Source organism: Mastigoproctus giganteus, chromosome 14 (genome assembly GCF_048544385.1).
Source record: "Mastigoproctus giganteus isolate SK-2022 chromosome 14, ASM4854438v1, whole genome shotgun sequence".
In the NCBI taxonomy this organism is placed as follows: Eukaryota; Metazoa; Arthropoda; class Arachnida; order Uropygi; family Thelyphonidae; genus Mastigoproctus; species Mastigoproctus giganteus.
The window spans coordinates 31,750,419-31,773,885 of NC_143588.1; the positions used below are offsets into that span (position 1 = coordinate 31,750,419).

The 23,467-nt window shown below is 36.3% G+C and overlaps 1 protein-coding gene across 2 annotated transcripts in view; it reads right to left on the reverse strand.

Annotated features, from left to right (window-relative positions):
* Window positions 1–23,467, reverse strand: part of Fs(2)Ket (Importin subunit beta Fs(2)Ket) — a 277,390-nt gene that overhangs the window by 158,974 nt on the left and 94,949 nt on the right. For both annotated transcript variants that reach the window (XM_090388864.1, XM_090388863.1), the window contains exons 7-8: window positions 17,178–17,288; window positions 8,381–8,482 (exon numbers count right to left, since the gene is read on the reverse strand). In XM_090388864.1, coding sequence (XP_090244990.1) covers window positions 8,381–8,482; window positions 17,178–17,288 — 213 coding nt within the window. The remainder of the gene's footprint in view (window positions 1–8,380; window positions 8,483–17,177; window positions 17,289–23,467) is intronic.

Consider the following 23,467-nt stretch of genomic DNA (forward strand, 5'->3'; position numbering starts at 1 on the left):
CAATTAGGTTGGCAGTAGTTGGGAATTTACGAAAGTGGTTCCAAGCTCAGTTTTTATCACTTTGGAGCATTCTTCATTCCACTACTGATTTTGGTGTACATGCTTGCACTGGTTGGATTATTTCTGCTGCAGATAATATATGGCTGGTAATGTGGTCAGTTACATCATCCAGATTTTGCTACTGCTGTACATATTGCTTTTCAAGTACGATACAAGTGGAATAGGTTTTCCAGTCTTTGTGGAAGTTCCAAGAAGTATGGCCTTTACTGCGTTTGAATTGAACCGATGATGAGAAAATGGTCACTGTGGAATGGATCATTCAGCACTGACCATTCCATGCTTGGAAAAAGAGTTGCTGAACAGATGGATAGGTCTATGACTGATGTAGTACCTGTAGGTAGTTGAGCATGAGTTGGAGAGCCAGAATTTAACAGTCAGGTTATGATTATCCAGGAATGTTTCGATTAGTTGGCCTCTCCTACCCATGGTGGAAGATCCCACAATGGATGGTGACTACTGAAATCACCAAGTAAACAGACAGATGGTGGAAGTTGTGCGATAAGACTGTCAAGTTCTGGGAGCAAGGATAATTCGGTGATATATAAGTGTATGCAAGGGTTAACGATATTCCCAATGCTATCCGAACTGCTACAACTTCTAAGGAGGTTTTATTTGGAAATGTCTTGAGGGTATTGTAGTTTTCACAAGTATAGCTACCCCACCACAAGCAGGAGAATCAGAAACCTTGCCTCGCCTAAACATAGTATAATTTTTGAATTTGATAGAAGTATGTGTGATAAAAACGTTTCCTGTGAGCACACACACCTACTGCATTAGTTTGAATTAGTAAATCACTCAGGTCATCTATATTATTGCATAATCATCTACAGTTCCATTGTAGGAATTTATTCATTGGTTGGGTTTGATTGAGGAAAACTTACCTGACTGTTCTTTCTGAGAAGGTCTGCTTAGTTTTAGTTTTTCATTTCTGGGAAAGATTGGGCGTGACATATCCATGATATTATTATTAGCATGTAACTCTAGTACTGTGTCGTCATCCTCTGATTAAACATCAGTTTCCATGTTGCTATTTCATGGTTTCATTTTCTTATGATTTTCAACAGTAGTTGATTTTGTTGTTTCGGGCAAGGTTGAGATAGCATCGGTTGGGATACTGTTCAGCATATTGCTGGTTTTGTTGACTGTAGGTTTCTAACTGCGTGAATAACACAGTATTAGCCCAGGTTGTAAAGGAAATGCTCAGTTCTATGGAGACATCTGTTTGAATTGCAGCTGAGTGGCTGCTTCTGGTGACCAATGCATATGGTCGGCTAGGGATGGTTAGTAGCACTTGCTTTCTTGCTTCAGGGTATGTGGCTTTATGCTCTACTTTATATTTCTAGATTTTGCCTGTTTTTCCAAAGGTCACATGCTTTAGGAAATGCCAGGTGGTTTCCCTTACAGTTTGGACAAATAGGAGTGGAAGCTGTACAGTCTTCTTGAAAATGCTCCTTGAAACCACAAAGAGGACACAAAGCATCACCTTGGCATGCTATCTGAGAATGGCTGTACTTCTGACACTTAAAGCAGCGAATGGGGTTCAGGATGTAAGGCCAAACCTTGCAGTTTAAGTAACCTGCTTTAACAGAAGATGGAAGAGTCAGAGCACTGATTGTCAAAATGATGGACCTGGTTGGTAGTAGGTTGCCATCTTTTTTGGTCATTATTCTTTATGAATGAGTCACTTTTATTCACTAAGCTCTTGTATTATTTCTTGTTCAGAGATGGTAAGTCCCATTAGCTGATAACACCTTTAGAGGTGTTCAGAGTGTTATGGGGCATAACTGACATTGGAATACTGTTAAATGTTATTAATTTTAAGTTTTTCTGAATGGCTTGGAAGTTTCAATCAGAAGGTCTCCAGATTGGAGCCGATTCACCATTTTAGGGGATCCAACAACCGATTCTAAACATTTATGTTTAGAATCGGTTAGAAAAGGAGATACCTTGCTGACAGGTTGTGTGGATAGTGAATGCATAATAGCCATAAGGTGAGAATTCTAGCAACGGATTGTGATGCATCACAATCCATCGCTGCTCCTTTTAGCCCTGGAAGAGGAGATTTCTTCTCCCAGGTTACCGGCCCCACCACGTGGAGGCAGAGGCGGTGCCAACAAGTGACCAAGCGATCAGCAGAAGAGGAGAGGAGAGCAGTAAGTTGCTAGCAATAGCAGTGACACTGCGAGCGGTGGAGGGTTTATTAAAGAACGAGTACTCTTCCTATGAAACACGCTATAAAATCACACTAGAAATATCGCTTGCCTGTCAAGAGCATTTCCAAAGTTTCATCAAAGAGCAAGCTGCACACACTTTTAGTATGTTCAGATAACTTTCTGGATACCATTTATTTTTCCCATTTAAATATCTTCTCACACTCAGCAATGCTATGAGGAATAGTTAAAATACTAAGCATGAACTGGGATAATGTGTTATATTTCAAGCTTCCTTGTGCAATTTAAGTTCTCCAACCAAGGACCAATGTATATTGATTTTTTCCTCTTTTACAATAGCATCTGGTAGGTTCTCACATGGAAAATAACAGAACTAATGCTACAAAACATGTATTGTTTCATCTTTAACGAAAACAAAGAAGTACAGTAATACCCCGACTTACGCGAACTCGGAGTTACGCGGTTCTTGATTTTTTCGTTTGGTAATGCTGCCGCCCACTATCTTCAAGGTCGTTTTTCATATGTTATCGATATACGGTGCGACGGCGGAGAATGAGAGCGAAAGATGAACAAAATTCAACTTTGCTGCTTTTATGTTTTTTACATCAGTGAAGGGGAAACACATTTCACCATAATAATGTAAAAACCAACACAATTCCAGCTATCGCTATAATCGCAAATGCAATTAGATCGAGTTTACTACCAGTTTATAACAGATTTCACTAGCAGAAACGCAACTGGATTTTTATTGTTTTATGGTAGTAACCCCTAGAAATGTGAGGAGTTAATAGCGTATCTCTGCCTTTATGGTGTTGTTTATTCAGTTGCTACATGCGCGCAGCTTTGTTTATGCGTATCAAGCGTGCCTCCTCGTTTTGTAATTGTGCTTTATTCCCTAAAAATGAGTAAAATACTTAATTAAAAGGTGTGAAAAGGAAGCGTCCTGGTGAAGACAGAGAGAGAGAAATTCAGATTCAGATTCAGAGAGAAAAAGAAAAGCAATTATCGATAAACAGAGGCGGACTGGGTCAAAAATTCTTACCTGGGAAAATTTATAGTGGCCTCATACTATGAGTTATGGCCAAAATCACACTGGCCCACCGGGGTTTCCCCGGTAAGGCTTATGGCCAGTCCGCCTCTGTCGATAGAGAAAAAATATGAAATTGTGAAACGCTTTGAGCAAAATGAAAGACCATGTGATATTGCACGTGCTACAGGCCTAAATGAAGCAACGGCGAAAAGCACATGACAATTGCAAACTTGACAGGTTGAAAAATTGAAAAGGGCTCAATTGTAAAGGGCTTAAAAATTTTAGAAAACATAGACTCCAACGAAGAACGCGTTATAACTACAAAGCAAGGAATAAAAAAATTATTAGCTTGCTACGAAGAAATTCTGTGTGAAAAAAAGAACGCGCCGTGTCGTCAGACGAATTTGTTAGATTTTATGAAGCCATCGACATCGAAATAACTTTTTAACGTAAGTCATTTGTTTTTTTAATACATATTTTGTATTAATATGTATAAAGAACTGCAATTTCATTAATATTTTTCTTCTAAACTAGTGTTTTTGTTAGTCCTTGGTCCCAATTAAGCAAAATTTATATGTATTTATATGCAAAGTTGTACCCCAACTTACGCGATTTTCGTCGGACCCACCTATCGCGTAACTTCGGGGTATTACTGTATCTGAAAATCTACTCATTTCACTTTCCATGACCTTAGCAGAAAAAGTACCCATGACTAAGCCAGAATCATCCTTCTGGTTAGTCTACTATAGTAATCAAGATTTAAAAACTGTTGTTATAATAAATTGACACAAGTTCTTCAGCATTTCTAGGAGTAATGACCTCAATACACGGATGTGAGGCATGTTGGATGGAAGGATGTCTTGATTTTCCAATTTCAGTAAACATTTAAAAGATACAAGCAAACATGAAGAGAATTATCAGCTTGCTAAGCCTATTTAGGATATCTTTCATTAGAAGGTTGCAACTTAGAAGTTTCCTTGAATTCGTCAATTTTGTCTTCTTTCAAAATTTCTGGATCATGAACTGTATTTAAACATGACTCATTTAAAAATGATCACTCCCTAATGATCATTTGTTGTACTTTTTAATTTGGTAACTCTGAAAAGTGTTTATATGGCTTTTCTCACAACCTTTAAATACCTTTAAAGACCTCTCCTTTAAATACTTTCCAGACGTTATTATTATTATTTTTAGCCATATGGTGCAAGGAAGCCTGAGGCTTATGCTGCACCAGCCAAAAAAAAAAAAAAAAATTCCAGCGTTAACCTGAGAGAGAGAGAGAGAAGTAGAAGGGAATCACCAAGAAAGCAAGAAAGAGAAGAATGATGATATCCAGCTCAGGACCCTGGGTTTGCCAAGCCCATACTCACCAGATGTGAGCCCCTGGGAACAACTGTCCTACCAGTCTTTTTTTTTTTTTTATGAAAACCCCAAACACAAAAGGTATCAAAACCTATAGTACTTAGTACCGTGCATGGGTTGAAGGAGAAGTATGGGGAGAGGGGGATGCCAGAAACTTTTCTCTAGAGACTAAACATGGGTTTCACCACTTCAAGCCTCCAATAAGCAAAGTGGTGGTATTTCACCGGTTGATGAAAGTCATCTACCACACAGCCAGTATTTAGTAGGCTAGAAGGGCAGCCTATGAAACATTGGCATGTACACATGGTTCAAAATGTCTTTTTACTTCAGTTGCATGCACACAATTCTTTCTAGATGGTAGTAAATATGCAGAAAATTTTCATCCAGTTTCAGAGGAAGGCACCAGCTCCATTTGCAGTACACAAATTGAGATTCAAGGACAGCCTATTACCAACAAGTATTCAATATCCTCCTTCAACACCCTTTCTACATAAGTTTAAGCTATCATGACAGTGCAATGTCAACACTAAGTGCCAAACAGATTTTTTTTAAAGGAATCCAATATGCTTTCGGGTTATTCAAAAAAAGATGCCCAATGTTGTACCCTGTAGAGTTACCCTCCAATGCCAGCAATGAGAGCAAGCAGCTTTCAATTTGCCTTTTTTTTTTTTTAAATGAAAGGTTACCATAATTACTGCCATCTTTAGCAACTTAAAATGGCCTTTTAGAGCTATCACTACATCTTATTTCCCTATCTGCACAATTTCACTAAGGATGCCTGCTGTTATAGTTCTTCCAAAGCTTGATTTCCCCCCTCTATTTCACTATCAGGAAACATATTTCTGAACGTTATATGGTCAGCACAAGTCACAGGAAGATTATGTTCTATGACAAAGGATACAAATAAACATTCAGCATGTGTGACATCACATTAACTATAAAATGCCATACATCTATTTTTGCATTTCTTTCTGTGGATTGCATGCTGTCCTTAAACTTATTTATTTGCAAATGTCTAATTACATTGAATTACCACAGCTTAAAATTAAAAAAAAAAAAAAAAAAATCACATCTACATACAGTATACAAAGTAAACATGTTACTCTGTTCGGATTTTACAATACACAGAAAATCTTGCACATCTAAAAATTTTATTATATTTTGTTGGCATCTTACTAAATGGCACTGTTAATTAGCTTTGCACCAGGCAAGTACTATATGAACTGAAATGATCATACATGACAGAGAACAACACTTATTCCATGTTTTGTAGGCTAGCATACCTTAAGGCCAATTTATTAACAAAAATAACCAAAATATTTAAAAATTCCAATTTTACTTTTTTTTGTGAAGACAGAAAATTTGAGATAAGGCCAAAAGGAAGGCAAAGAAAAAAGTGGCTTGATAATATCAAAGAATGGACAGGGGGTCTTTCAACATGAACTATTTAACAAAGCAAGAGATAGAGATGGTTGGAAAATATTGGTCTTTAACATTCAAATTGAACATGCAACCTGAAGAAGTAGTAGTGAGGAAAATGGAAGAGAAATTGTTGAAGTCAAACATAAAAAGAGGCACCAGGGGTGGATGGGATCTATCCAATTATATTAAGCAAGGCAGCAGATGAAGTAAACAAACCATTAACCATAATTAGGAGAGCATCCTTGGATTCAGGGGTGGTCATGGGGAAATCTTGTCTGACCAATTTGATTGGATATTATGTGGTCACAAACGAACTAGATGCAAAAAATAATTTTGATATTTCATACTTGAATTTCAGAAAAGGTTTTGATACTGTTGCATATAAAAGACTGCTGTACAAATTGGAACAGTGGCACAAGTATACAAATTGGAGCAGTGTGGCACTGCTCTTCATGGACTAATGTTATTAGTGAAGTCCCCCCAGGGGTGTTGGACCCATTGTTATTTTCCACATTTATCAATGATACTCATGAAGGCATCAAGCTTAATGGCAAAGTTTGCAGATGATATAAAAGTTGGCAGGGTGGTTAATGATGGTAATGAACGTAAGTTACTGCAACAAGATCTAGAAAAATTAGGCAGATGGGCAGAGAAATGGCAATTGAAACTTGACAAATGCAAAGTACTCCATAGGTAGCAGTAATCCCAGAGTAACATACCAACTGTGTAATAGTATACTAAAGGTAGTAAAAAGACCAGGGGATAATTGCAGTCAGATATGAAGTTCTCTGAGCAGTATAGACAGGTTGCCAGTGCAGCTCATGGAGTTTTGTCAATGACAATACAGGAATTTTGCTAGCAGGGATAACGAGGTGATTATCCCATTGTATAAGGCAATGGTGAGGCCACATCTTGAGTACTGCATATACAGGTTTGGAGGCCTCATTTTAGGAAGGGTATAGAGCTGCTGGAACAGCTACAGAGAAGTGCAAGATTGTTGAGGGGAACAAAAGGGTACTCTTACCAAGAAAGGCTCAGTTCTGCAAATTTCAGCATCTGGAGACTTGGCACCGTCAAGGTGATCTGTTTAAGGCTTTGAATGGATTGAGCAAGCTCAAAGCTGGTGAGATTCTTCCTCTTGCTCAGAATATGCATGCAAGGGAACATAAATTCGAACTGAGAAAGGACGGTTGCAGGATAGACAGGCAGAAGTATGCCTTTAGCCATCAAGTGGTTTGATTGCTGGAAGAAACATCCATCTGTTGTTGTGGAAGTTGACAGCTTCAATGAATTCTAGGAAGAACTAGACAAACTACTGGAGAGAATGAATAGGTGAAAACACTGGATGATTACAATAAAAAGAATATACCCAAAAATATAATAAGTAGCAGTCCATGAACTGTACTTGAATCCTCTACTTCAAATAGAGGTTCAGAAACACTACATTACATCTAACATGTAATGTAGTGTTTCTCAACATTTTCATTGCTGTGGCGCATTTTTAAAGATGTTAAAATTTTGCTGCACACTTAAAACACACTAAAAATTTTCTAACACACCACATTCACTACTATACTCATATTTACAAACGGGAAGTTATTTCTGTTGGGTTAAGATTAATATGTATTTAATAATACACTTATTGTTGTTTTAAACACTTTTAATATCTCTTTTTTTTGAACATACATGAAATTTTAAAGAAAAATTAACATAATTACATAAGAACAAACAAAAACAATTATTTTTTTATTATAATTATTTTCTTTTATTTACACTTTCTGCGGCACAGTTGAAGCATACTTGCGGTATACTAAAGTGCCGAGGCACACAGAATGAGAAACACTGACGTAATGTATCTCATATGGCAGCCCTCCCTAATAAGATGGACTGCATCATTTATATAATTTGAAAACTGAAGCCACAGTTACAGAACGATAGCACCTGATGGAAAGGTCAATTCTTCAGATTTTGTGAATCCACTGTCTCCCTTTGTTCTACTTGTTCAGTGGATTCAGATTCATGAATTAACAAAAGCTGTAACTTATGCATGAAAAGATTATCTTAAGGAATTATAAATACTATACATGTATAGTGGATGATAAATTTCTGATAAATGCATTACGAGAAATGGTAAAAACAGAATAGAATTTCTATTTACTGAAATTTCTAAAACTTTTGGTAAATACTGAGGTTGAACAAAGGAATGAAAATAAATGATTTTTTAGTTATATTTCACATTTTTGATAGGTATAAATTTAAGGATTGCTTTACATATAAGTGAGTAATAAATACAAAATTTCTTAAAGTTTTACAATTATATAACTAGGACACTCACCTGTTTTGTAAGTGTTTGCATTAAAATAGGAACCAAATACTGTAATGCCCCCTTTGCATAAAACCTGGAAGTTCTAGTTGGTGGCCTTCCCTGTTCAGCAGCCTATTCATAAGATGTAATATTACAAATTGCCTTAATTTTAATAATTAAACAGATTTTCTTCTGTTAATATATGAATATAAAAATGGAAAATGTCTTCTCCTTTACAACAGTGTAACAGATACCCACATCTTCTAAAATTCTTTATGCCACAAATTAATTTGACCAGTTGCCTTTTTAATGTCTGAAAATAGTACCAGATTTCCAAAATCTGGTGCTATTTTCAGACATTAGAATATACAGATTTTAAAGATTAAATAATAAAAGGCTTGAAAATGAATCAGTTATTCAAGCAAAAAATGAATTTTCTGTTCAATTAAATTACTCGGTCTGAAAATCGGGAGGTATTTGAAATCTAAAATCCATTATTGTGGAATATGCATAAGTATAGCAGTCTTATACTGAACTTGCACTTACATCTTCCCAGGACATCTAATAGAGCAGCATTTCTCTAACTGTGTTCCATGAGATGTGAACGAGTGTTCCACGAAAAATTGTAATTAATAATTAAAAAAAAATAAAATAAGTTCTGCATATTTGTAATGTACACCACTTTTGTATCATTATAATATTTAACAATTTTTTTTTCGGTTATTAATATACTTGGCATAAACTAATAATCAAATAGACCACGGAACACTTTATTTTGGCGGGCTTTACATAGAGAAGTATACACAGAGGCAATGACATGACATCTACAAAAAAAAGTAGCAATGTAGTGATCTAGTATGCCATTCGTAAGCGATTTACCTGGAGTATATGGGTTGAAGGAGAGGAAGCGAATCGATATCATAACTAAACTCACTTCCCTGTATAATTTTTTTTGATAATTATTAGTATTTCGAAATATTATTATTAAAATATGCAACCATGGATTTGTGGTTGAAAAAGAGGAACTTTAAAACGAGAAGCAAAGTACTTCTAGTAGTGCAATTGTGGTCGATGAAAACAAACACAATATTGTCACACTCCAAAGTTTACAATGAACAATCGCAGCCTTTTGTTCCCCAAAAATCCAAAGTGAAAAAAAAAACAGGAACCAACTAACAAAAGTATTACAGTTATTGGAATTTCGGTTTTTATGTGTTGGAAATAAAGATGCTCCTGATGCACAGTGCGTCATACGTAATAAAATATTAGCAACAGTTCTTTGGCTACCACTAAACTCGTGTTCCGTGAATATATTGCGAGATGAAAAGTGTTCTGTGACTAAAAAGGTTGTAATAAAGAATCTAATGCTAAAATTTAACAGCAATAGACAAATTTGCCCATTCATCCACCCAACCAACAGAGTACACAATTTAAAAACTGATGAGTGCAGGATATACATCAGTTTTTGAACAAAAATTATGATTAAAGAGACAAGTGAATGGTGAAATATGTGAAAGATGAATTTTACCTGGATGGGATGGCCGTCAGTATGTTTCATTAATTAACATAGAGGAGTTTAGTTACATACATATAAAAAAAAAATAATAATAAAAATAATAAAAAAAAAAAACCGCAAGTCAATTCAATTCCTTATAAGCTTAGTTTTTGTTTTTTTGTGATGGTGCAGGCTGCTTATTGTGATCATGGATGTCATCACTTTTATAAAGTCACAATCAGATGTATGGGGGGGGGGAGAGTTTATTGTACTAAGTGCTTCAGTTTTATGTTATCAGTTTTTTTGCCTTATTGCAGTGGAAGTGATTATGTAACATCCAGATTGTTCTTGAACTCCAACACATTGTGTGGCTACTTCCATTTGCTTTGAACAATCCATATGTTTGTTTGTATCATTAATCTGTGAAAAAAAAAAAAAAAAAAAAAATTACTATATGTGTACTCCTACATATCTGACTGATTTACAGCACAGAATTAATCTTTTACTAATTCTTGATTTTAATATTTTCTTTATTTTTGATTTTAATGGTTTGCATGGACTTCCAGAACGTCATGACAGTCTCATTTTTATTTGACTTTGTTGAAGAAATAGCAGATAGTGAAATTAAAGTATTTTATATTGCTTGATGTAGTATTTTCTTTTTGCCCACTCCCACCTTTATGTATACAATTCCACTCTACATCAATAAACAACTAGCTACATTCTTGTTTCTTCGATATGTTTTTTTTTTTTTTTTTTTTTGAAATCCCAAACATGAGATACTAAGAACCTATAGTACTTAGTACCGTGCATGGGTTTGAGGTTGAGAAGACAAAAAAAAAGATATTTGTTGACATTAGACTTGAACTTCTGTAGACTGTAATTTTCAGGAAATACATATGAAGGAAGGTTGTTCCAGAAAACGGCAGTTGAACGAATAAATGAGGAACATGAAAAGTTGGTTGTTAGTTTGAAGTTGGACAGTAAATTAATGTTGGCTGGTAGCAGGACGTGTTTGGATTGTTTTGAAAGACAGAGCTGGAATTATAGAAGTCAATTTGGAAGAACAGTGCCCATGGAAGTATCTGTAGAAAAGGCATGCAGCAGAAACAGAACATCTCTCTACAGATGAGTCATTAATTAACCTAACTGCCCTCTTCTGAATGGAATCTAGAAGCCTGAGAGAGGTTTTGGGGACACCGCCCCAGATGTGAGAACAATATTCCATGGTAGGGCGGATTTGCGATTTGTACAGCTGTTTGAAAGAAAAGTAATGCCAATAGCAAAAGAGAAAACCAAGTTTTTTAGATGCAAAGGAAGCAATATTAGTAATGTGCTTGTGTCACGAGAGAGAGAGAGAGAGATTAGAAGTCAGGGTAATCCCCAAAAGTGATATATCATTTTGCCTAGAAATCAGAGTGTCACCAAAGATAAGCAGAGGAGCAGAAGAATCCATTTTGCTAGATATAAGACAGGACTGACTTTTACACGGATCGAAATTAACTAAGTTATTTGCCCCACCCGAGAATTACACGGAGATCAGCATTTATGGAATTGGTAGCACACATTCGAGAAGTTGAAGCTGATTGAGCAGTGAGAGGTTTCTCAAACTGGAAAGTGGAATGCAATGTGCTATCAGCAGCAAAACTATGGATAGGATTTCCAGTCAATGAAAGAAGGTCATTAATATACAAGAGGAAAAGAGTGGAGGAAAGAACTGAACCTTGGGGGACACCGGCATTAGTAGAGAAGTTAGAAGATAGAGAGCCATTTACTATCACCCTCAGTGAGTGGTCAGAGAGAAAACTGGATATCCAATTACAAAAATCAGTTGGCAAACGATAAGATGGAAGCTTGTTTATAAGACCTTTATGCCAAACATGATTGAAAGCCTTTGAGATGTCAAGAGCAACTGCTCGTGTTTCACTGAACTTTTCCATTGAACTTGTCCACAAATGGATAACATAAGCCAGAATATCACCAGTAGATTGATACTGATGGAATCCATATTGGCAATCGTTGATCAGATGGAAGGTTTCAAGACAGTTTAAGAGTTGGCAGTTAACTGAATTTTTTCATTACTTTAGAAAGTAGAAGTAATTGCAATGGGCGATAATTGGATGGGAGGGATTTGTCACCCTTTTTTTGGAACTGGCTAGATATGAACAAATTTCCAAGCAGAAGTAAAAACACCTTTGGAATAAGAATGTGAAAAAAGGTGGCAAAGAACATGAGTAAGTTAAGGAATGCAGGTTTTGAGAACAAGTGGAGAAATACCGTCAGGACCTGGAGCTTTCTTAGCATCAAGATTGGTCAAAATTCTTCTAACATCCTTTTGACGGAAGACCACAGGAGGCACTGAATGGAGTGTGCTGGGAATGGTGGGAGGTGTTTTATCAAGATTTTTAGGAGTTGGAAGAAAAATGGAATGCTAGCAGATTAGCTTTATCCTTGGCTGAAATGACAATAGAACCATCTGGTTTTGACAGAGATGGGCAAAAGTTGCGGCCAATAGTTTTGGCAAGAGACCAGAATGCTCAGCTACCATTAGAGCAAGCAGCAAGGTTTTCTACTGTTAGCCTGTTCAAAATCTAGTTTGGATTGATTAATAACTGCTTTACAATTGTTGCGAGCTCTGGTGGGCAAAAAATGAAACTGAACGGAAACAAGCCAATTACAATATGCAACATCTTTCGAGGGCATCCACCCTGTCCTTCAGCCTCTCATATACATTCTTCTCTTGAAACAGCCTTAGCACATTTATTGGAAAACCAAGGTTTAGATAAAGGACGAGATTTTAAGGTGGAATGTGGAATGAAGGATTCCATTCCTACAAGAATAATTTCGCTGACCCGATCTGAGCAAACACTGACATTAGAAGTTTTGAAACAGTAATCTGACCATGGAAAAGAAAAGAAATCTCGCAGGTCATCCCATTTTGCATTCTTGTAATGCAAACATCACAGGGTCGAGAATATCCACGAGATAAAGGCTCCATTGGAGAAGAGAATCACCAAGTTGTGATCTGAGGTGCTTAAAGGACCACTCACCTTGCCCGTGTACTTAGAAGGGTTATTTGTGAGAAGAAGATCAAGCATTGGCTATATGGTTAGGATTGTCCGGTATTCTGGTAAGAAAATGAACAACCTGTGCAAGGTCATTAGTAATTGCAAAAGCCTCAGCATCATGACCAGCTGGGTCGGTATGAGCCCACTGGAGTTGTGAACATTAAAATCAACAAAATGAAAATTACCTCACTGTTAGTAAAGTTGGACTGGGGAAAGTCAAGTTGCAAAGAGAGGAAGCCAAAGAGCTCTAAGTGATTAGTGGAATTGGGAGAACAGTAGAGACAACAGATGAAGTTGACAGAATGAGGTAGAGAGATTTTAAGCCAGAAGAAGATTAAAAAGAGGAGATTCCAAATTACCATGTCTCTGACAGGGGATATCGAAACAGACATATACAAAAGTACCACCTTTGAGGCGAATAATTTGGGCAACTGAGATGAGATGAACAGCGGTTGAATCAACGGATAACTGAGATTCTGTCAGAAAAAGTGCATGGGGTTTGGCAGACAGCAAGTAGAAATGGATATCATTGAGATTAGAACTGAGACCACATATATATATATGTGAAATGAACTAGGAAGTGTTTGGGAGGTTTAGCTCTTTTTGCCCATAAGTTTGCTCTATTAGTTTGATAGTTCATGGCATATTCAGTAGTAAGAAAAAGTGAGGAAAGGGACATGCTGTATGAAGTAATGAAATTTTTGGATATGGCAAACACATGGTAAGAATATACCCAGATCCTTAACATAACGTGGCCTTGACAATACCCACTACTCGGACTCCCTGCAGTCACTATCTGGCAGAGTAGAGGCAGCAAAATTATACACTAGGTGATCCGGAAGCCTCCTAGTGATTTACCAATAGGTTCGGTTCGGTGTACTAACTAGCAGCCAGTCTGCGAACTCCGTTTTAGAGCTGTACCCTCGAAATGTAAGGAAGTTTGGATCTCTCTGTGATATTCATCTTAATCTCAAAGGGCATCGATCATACTGCATGACTAAACACTGGTTCCATCACTTCAAGCCTCCAATAACCAAAGAGGTGGAATTTCACTGGTTGACACAGTCATCTACCATCTAGTATTGCCTGATAACATAGAGGGACAGCATTCCTCCATGTGGTCTGGGTGGCACACCTTGATACCTGCTTACGTTGGTTGATACCTGGGTGGGTATCAACTAACGTAGCAAGCACTGCTTGTCTGGCATACCTGAGAGAATGTCTGCAACAATCTGTGCAAGGCTGCCCTCAAAGACAAAGGTTGTTGTTATCAATTAAAAGTGCATTAGTAATTACACTGGCCTTTCTGTTATCCAGTTTATTTTGATGCACACCAACAGTATTTTTAATTTAATTTGTTTCTTCAATGGCTTTGATAACTAGCATAGTGTGTGCCAATTTTGTCCATTCAAATTCAGCTTTTTTAAATCTGTTAAAAAAAGCTCTACTACACAAACTTGAACTCCCCCACCCCCAATCTTTCAGTGTAATTTAAAAAACTTCAATTTTGTTCTCTCTCTCTTCTTTCCCCCCATTAATATTTTCTGCTTCCTCACCATTTCTCTTAGCTTGCTTTTCTTTTCAAGGGAGAAATACTTTGTATACAGTACAAAACTTAGAAATTTCAAAGTAATAGGGAGAGGTTCTGGATTGTCACTATAGTGCTTGAGAACATCACTATCAGTCTTGTACTTTAATTGCACTATCAGTTTTAAACTTTAATTGCAGCTTCATCATCATTTGCCACTTAGATATTTTTTACTTTAATTGAGCATTTTTAGGTCCAAAAAAAGCCCAATGATGGTCAATTCTCTTCACCTCACTTTTCCTCCATTAGAAAATCTTGCACTTATCTACCAGTGAATCAACCTCACTATCCACTATCAAAATTTACAGATAATTTTGAGATACCACTTATTGATTGTTATATCCTATCAAAAAGCACAAAATGTACTTTTTCAGGCACATTTTGTAACTAAATATATTTTCTTTTTCAGGTAGCCTTCTGCAGCAGCAGCAGTATAGTTGGCACGGTACATCATATTCTGCCACAAATTTGTAAAGGGAGAACATGATTTATCATGGATTTGATTATTCACCTGGATTCGATTCCTGTTGATAACTGGAAGAATTTCTAAAGTCCGCATAAATCAGGACTGTAGTTAGCCAATCTCAAATGTAGAATTTTCTTGTATGACATTGCAGGATTTTTTAGCCTGCACAACATGAAATTGGTCCATAAACACAGGCTTCTGTTTGTTATTTGGTTTTTAGGAGCATTAGCAACTAAGGCCATATTGCTCCGGGGATATGCGGTGATCATTCCCTGACCTTTCCGCACCCTCCATATTTGGTGGGCACGGGCTCGAATCCTGGTCTAGATCAAGTAGTGTGTGCTACGCACTGCTGCTCCTGCCCACCTGGCTATGGAGGTGCCAGGTTGGCAGGAGCAGACACCTGGCACCTCCGTAGGCAGGTGCGCGCGCACGCACGTGCACACACACACACACTTCTGCAGACAAAAATACATATATGAGTATGAGCTACAAGCTCTGGTAGAGAGCTTGTAGCTCATACCCATAAATAATCTGAATTTCTTTTTTCAGGTAATGACAATTTCAACTTGTATTTCACTATTACAGTAAAATTCTTTCAAAGGAAAGAAGTTTTCCATTTCAAAAGAATCAATGCTAAAAACAGGCTGCCATACTTAATGTGAATCCGTGTTCTTTCTGAAACTGCAGTAAACTTGGTAAACAGAAAAGCACTAGATGTGACAAATTAAGTGAGCAACACTGACTGTTTTTTTTAGAGGGCACACCAATTTCTTGTATCTTGTGGCATTCCAGCTTTTCTTTCTTGGATAGGATGTATTTGTTTAAAGTATTCTTTAACAGTTTCCTACTGGTCCAAGACGTTCGGCTCTGCAGGCCAAAGTTATCAACCAATGACTGATGTAATTAAAGTACTGTTCTAATAATTCCTACCCCCCCCTACAAAATTTTCCTCAAAACCTTCCAAACAAAGGTCAGTCACTAAAGTACCATGTACCAGCTATGAAATGTGATATACCACATTCCACAGCTTACATTTTAAGTCATTTTTAGAAAGAAGTATGAATAATGTATATTGCATGCTCAAATTCAACTAGTCCCTTACCTATAACACTTTAATTTTTTTTCATTGAAGAGCCAATATACTTTTTTTTTATTCACACTGGGACATCTGAGTTAAGGGGAATGATACATTTCGAAATCCATAAAACATTGACCAAACCATATTGAAAAGAAGAGCTTCAATTTAAAACCATGGATAAAATATATTAGAGGTGGTCAACCTCTCCTGCAGCACCTCATATGTTGGAAATGATTCACATGTCCCCTAGATGTGAATGCAGACGCTACTGAAATTAATATCCTCCCACAGATCCAAACAAGGTGTCACCAAATGAGTTATATGCTTAGCACTTATAATAATAAAAATAATAATAATAAATAAATGCAGATCCTTATAGAATTGATGTTGCCAAGAGCTCACTAACACTCCTACTTACTTGTACTAAATCAATAATAAAAGTCAGTAAATATGAACAAGAACTTCCTGTCATATAGAAACTCTGTTCATTTCTGGCAATAAAAGTGGAATATAAATTATGTGCTTAGCTTTATTTTTGATTTTTAGTAGGCATGCCATTAATGAGAGCCGAATTTTCCATAACTGGTGCACAAGTTGTGAACTGGCCATCCCTGTATATATTACAAAATAAATATTGACACTAAGTAAAATTAATTTTTTGCAGTTTTAATATACACAGTTTTTCCATTTTTAAACTTCAAAATTTTAATTGTGCATCCCTAGTACAGAAAAGAGACATGGATATAGCTAACATTCTCACAATCATCATTAGCATAAACTAACAATGGACCCAATCACAGACTTATCTCCCCTCTCACTCATCCCTCTCTTCCATTGAGGCACATCACATGACAGCATGAGTGATTCAAAGATAGGATGGATAGGAACCTCTGAAAATACTGAGGATTCCATATGCAATCTTTAATTCTAGTGTACATAGTAAAAGCCCTGCCCCATCAAAATTGTGGGGGAGGGGGTGTGCACATTTACACACTCATGCATGCAGAAAAAGACAGAGAGAGAGGGGTTCTCTGGCAGCAACTATGCTTTACAATACAATTATATAAAGATTAAAATATATAAAGCTAGCTGTATAAATTATATATAAAAAAAATAAGTAAATAAATACCTCAGAAGCTTCAATATCCAAATCCACTTCTTCATCACAGACATTAGACCAAAATTCAATCCCTTGTAATGACACTTCATCAATGTCACTTTTCATTGCTTCCATTGTAATCTAACATGTCAAAAAATAGTAAAGCTGGACATCAAATAAATAGCAAAACAAGAAATAAGTTAGCAGCAGAGAAATCTGCATTAACAAAATACAGCTTTAAGTAATTAAACTATAATATCTCTAATTATAAATCACAATAAATTTTTCCCCCTTTAACCACATGCTATTCACAGTGAAATATCAGGTGATCCTGTCAAATTTCTCTTATTCTTAAAAACGGAAAATATTTAACTTTTTTAAAGGAAGAAATATAAAAGAACAAGCAGAAAAGAAAAAACATTTTGAACAGTACACTAACTGAAAATATAATCATGTGACAATTATGCTTATGGCCCTTTAGACATATCAACAGTATGATAAAGTGTACAGACAACAGTAATTAGACAAGAATGAGGCCTTAAAGCTCTATTCTAGTTCAGCTGTAAACATTAGCACTTTTCATTTTTCTTGTGGCTGTTAGTGTTGGATGGTGAAACAGATCATGTTTTAATACCAGCTTTTGATATAGTCATCCCAGGTTATAGGGTTTTTAAATATTATGGTTATAGAAGTGTGCATGTTTGCCTATCAATTTGAATGCTATAGGCTGAAAACCTTAACTCACAAGGGAGCCATTCCCCCATCTTTCAACAGCTAACTACAACCCCAAGTTCAGCAGTTTTTAAGAATTCCTCCAGTCACCAACAGAAGCCAGGTTTCTCCAAAAAATTGGTTAAATCCCACTGCATGTCTCATGTTATGGGAATTGCTGTACTGGTACATTCATTAGGACTCCTCTATGGGTTTCAACTACATAATCTTGTAATGGATCCCACAATTGGTGCATGGTACAATGAACTTCTCACCCAGTATGTAATTCCAAACTTCAAGCTAGGACCTGCTTAGACACAGTGGTTTCCAAACAAGAGACTGAGAAGCACACCACACGCTGTTTGCCAAGTAGCACAATTTCCCCAAGGAGCATATATAATTTTCTGTTTGTTACCAAGTTCTTGGCCACCATGCTCAAATCTCAATCCATGCAATTTTTGGTTGTTTGATTTGAAACATGATTTTACTTCAACAAAGTTCTCAAATAATTTGGAGGCAGTGATATGGGCAACAAATCACAAGGTTCTACAATGTGCATACCCGCACCATGAACATTAATTTTTGTCAAATTGTTCAGCGCAACACTGGCAAGTGTTATGAATGTTGGTTTCGGGAATTTTTTTTTTTTTTTTTTTTTTGCAAATAGATTATTTTGGTCAAAATGTGTCAGTTTATATGGTTTATCCTAGTGTCTGCACAGGTGCGTATATACAAGATAATTCTCATGTGGCATTAGCCGAAAAATCTGAAATAACCTGAACCCTACTGCTTCAGGGTTTCACACATTGTTGCTATACTTAAAAAAAAGTGTCAATTTCTTTATACTGTATGACAACTCAAACAGAACTACTTAAATATTCAAAAGTTATTAGTGATTCCTAATCAAGGCCACCTGCTACCTGATGAGAGACCAGTAAGTCTTTATAGACTGCCATAATGAAGTCTTGTAATTTAAACAAAGTATTCAGAAATATTAACTCAAGGTAACTTTTTGTTAATGGAACTTGTTTTATCTTGGGTATTAAAGATCACAGCATTTATTTACTCATGGTAGTTGAAAACTTTACTATAACTGCAGAGACTGATGAGCCTGAATTTATACTCGTATAGACTAATAATCGAATAGACTGCGGAACACTTTATTTTGGCGGGCTTTTGCATAGAGAAGCATGTGTACAGGTAATGACATCGAAAAAGTAGCAGTGTAGTGTTCTAATATGCCACTTGTATGTGATTTGGCCGGGAGTACACGGGTTGAAGGAGAGGGAGAAGCAAACCGATATCATAACTAAACTCAGTTCCTTGTATAATTTTTTTTTTTTGATAATTATCGGTATTTCAAAATATTATTATTATAATAAATGACCATGGATTTGTGGTTGAAAAAAGGAACTTTAAAACGAGAAGCAAGTACTAAGTATTGCAACTGTGGTCAATGAAAACGAACACAATATTGTCACACTTCAAAGTGAGGATGAACAATCACAGCCTTTTGTTCTCCAAAAATCAGAAGTGAAAAAACAGGAACCAACTAATAAAAGACCAAAACAAAAGTATGATTACAGTTATTTGAATATCTGCTTTACATGTGTTGGAAATATAGATGCTCCTGATGCACAGCGCATCGTATGTAATAAAATTTTAACAAACAGTTCTTTGGCTCCCCTAAACTTGTGTTTAGTAAGTGTTCCGTAAATATATCGTGAGATGAAGTGTTTTATTACTAAAAAAAGTTTGGGAAACGCTGCTCTAGGAAATACACCAAGAGTGGTCTGTGTTTTCCAGAATTAACTTCTTTAATATATACAGCAGTGCACTAATGAGTTATGCCTATCATGGTCTATAAGAGTGGAAGCCAGCCATCAGCAAAACTTAATGGAAAGTCTGAATGCGTTAAATTTTTGTGGCATACCTGTGTTTTTCCTGGCACATTAGTTGGCAACATCTGATGTGGGCTATAAATAAAAGGAGAGAGAGGACAACTGTATAGCAGTAACAGTTCTTTAAGTGCTGTGAATGGGAAAGTTATTTCTTTGATTGAAAAGTGTATGGTGCAGGTACTCTGAGCTATAATTATGAAACAAGATCAGTGCTCTTGGATAAAGACTAAAGTTGCATAGGGACACAACACAATATAAAGGAATGTTACATTGCTTCAAAGGAAGCCTTGGAGCATGTCAGTTTAAGAAATGGCACAGGCCTAAGTTCTTCCTGTGTGCATACACACAAATATATATAGGACAAGAACCAGGGAACATGGAAGCTGATTACTTATTGCGCACGACTGGGATGGCATCAATTATGGGTCACTCTGTTCTACATGTCAATACTTTAAAGTGCTCTGAACTACCATTCATTCATGGAGAAGCCCGAATGTGTGGTAGTTGAGAAATACAGAAAAAGGATCACCGTTTTCTGAAGACAGTGCTAATAACCTTGTACAACAATGCAGGGTGTCACATGGTTGTTGCGACATATCAGCACTGCTGCAGCAATGGAAATCCTTGTGTATCCATCCTCTTCTCTGCCATATTCCAGACTTGTTAGTCTATGCACTCTTGCAAGGTTATAATAAGTATGTGGATTACAGTTAATGTTTTAACAAAGATTAAACAAATTTAATAATTACTAATGAAAGTAAAGGCTTGGGAATTAATATTTATTTTTGTACAGAGTAGCAATCAATTTCCACTAATGTCTTTTGAGCTAATTCAAGAAGAATCATCATTATCAAAATCTGTTATAACCAATGGGCAAACAGGTCTATGATAGTATTTGCAACTTAAAAAAAAAAAAGTGTACCCTTGTATGCATGAAATATTTTTATTTTATGTGAAAACATCCTTGGCTTGGCGGAGATTAAAGGGTTTTAGGCACGAAAGGAATCCAAATGATTAACATTTTAAAGCATTTTTTTTCCCCACAGCAGTGTCATCAATGAGGTTTCACTGCTTACACCGTTTCCCATATTTAAAAAATAAATCTGAACAATTATAACAATTCTGTGTTACATTTGTCTTCAGAAACCGCTATGTCCATTGCCCAAGACATATTCGTCGGGTACAGAGTTGCAGACTGCGAGGCTCATGTATGACAAAAACTTCATAAAATGGCAGTATTAGACACCAGTGGATTACCATATGAACTTCCTTTATTTATTGGCAAACCATACTTGATAACAACTAATATTGGCATGTCTGATGGTCTGGCTAATGGAGCATTAAGAAAATTGGCATGTATTGAATTATGACAAAGACTAATTCTATTAAACGTCTTTGGTTGAAATTTTCAGGATCATCCGCAATGGGTCAACTTGCTAGAACTTGTAGGTTTGCTATGGCTTAAAAAATCAATTTAGAAGCTGTACAGATCACAAGAAGTACGCGTGTTTTGTTGAATAACAATGGAATGATCTCAGCTAAACGAAATCATTTTCTACTACTACTTGTGCTATTAGTATCCATAAATCTCAGAGAGGTACTACTTTTGATTCTGTAATTTATGAATACGAGAAATGTCACGCACAACAACTAGTTTATGTTGCATTATCTCGAGTTACAGATATCAATGATCTTTAACATTATTGCTGCAAATGGACAAAAGAAATTATCATGGACTGAGAAACTTTACATCCACTCTTGCACTTCAAGCTGAAATACAAGAGTGGGGTTAACTTCCTGGGTGCACAATTTCACATCATTTTTATACCATAATGGATCATAAATATCACAAACAGCTCCAAATGTATTTTTCAGAAATTGTCATTCAAATTCTTTATATAGGAGTTAAGGTCATGTTCGATGTTCTTGTAAATGATTTCATGTTCAATTACTGTTGAAACATGTGGAGGGTCTACAACAGACAACTGAGCTGAAATATGATTGTTTTTTTTTGGATGATGCAACCGACGCTGGTTGTTGCAGTATACTCTGTCTAGGTGGTTCAGGAATCAATTGAAAATCCTGAGGTGATTCATTTGGACTCAAATCTTCTGGATAAAAACCTTCAGGAAGTCCTTGAATATAATTTTATGATGTTGACGGTCCAGCTTCTTGATGAGAAGTCAATCTAGAAGGTTGATGTTGATCAAAATCTTCAGAAGCAGATTTTATTAAACTCTGCATTTTTTTTTTTTTTTTTTGCTCTGTTTTTGAACTCATTCGTTTGTCAACATGGGAGGCTTCTTCGGTGGCTTTGAAGCTTTTATTCTTGTATACTTCTCTCGATTTCGCTCAGCTGGAGTTTTAGCCATATTCGAAATAATCTTATAGGTTGTTAAATGAAATTAAATTTGGTGTTTTTGCAATTCAATAGTTAGCGAAATCCATTTGTAAACTAGTATGATGTCATAACCAAAAACTACTGCAAGAAGTGATTGTTTTATTGTTGTGTTACTGAATCAAAACAGTTTAAATTTTTAAACGGTTTAACCAAACAAGATCAGTTATCAATGATGTAATGTTTTATACCCACGCTACTTAGGTTGATGTTGATCAAAATCTTCAGGCACATTTTATTAAACTCCATTTTTTTCGTTCTCTACGTGTTCGAACTTATTTTGTCAACACAAGGCTTCTTCAGTGGCTTTGAAGCTTTTATTCTTGCATAATATTACTATCTGCTTCTTACGTTAGTGACTGAGTTAGCATCACTTAGGAAGTGATGCCATTTCGTCTCTTAGTATGAACAATGCAACGTTTTATTCTCATGCCTGCTACTTACTCATCAAATCAATGTTAGTGACTGACTCAGCATTGTTAGCATCATTTAGGAAGTGACACCATGTTTCATTTAAAACCTAACAGCCACCTAACAGGAAGTAATATCATTTGAGTCATTTCTGTAAGGAAATTTCGTTACTAATTGGTTTTACTTCAGTGCGAAAATGGTAGGTGTGCCACCATAGATGTTTTCACATCAATAATTATTAATCTACAAATTATTATATTTATGTTTATTCACTTCTGTTGAAAAAGCATAAAATTTGCACGTTGTGCACAATCCCACTCCTTCCACCTGAGACCAGCTAACTAAGCCTCAAGTGAAAAGGACTTTAGAAGTTCCCTTGGTCTTCAAAGGGATCATCACACTCAGACATCTCCAAACAAGCATCAGATAAATCATGTATTATGCTAACTGAGCTGCCAGAGAGGGCTAAGTCTCTATGATGATAGAAATCATTCTGGACTATCAGCTTCCTTTCACTACTTTCCATCATGCTATCCAATTTCCTGTTGTATCTTTAGTCCTATCCAGAGTAAGTCCCCCCCACCCCACCCTTTTACCTTATGCTTGCTCGATACGAATGGCCCCCCCTCTGCTGTCTGCATCCAGGGCCTTTTAGCATGCTGTCTTCACGGACCTTCTCTACCTCTTTTGCAAACTTTCACTAAAGTTCTCTAAAATATTTGCCATTCTTCGTCTGAAGTCATGCCAACATCAGAAATGCTACAACTTTTGAACACAAAAGTAACTATGTTTAATGAATTGCTGGTAAATCTGAGATCCTCCCAATTTTTGTTCATTTTCAACACTTTTTTTTTATACTTCCTATTACTGGCACTAATTACCACATTTAATTTGGTTTC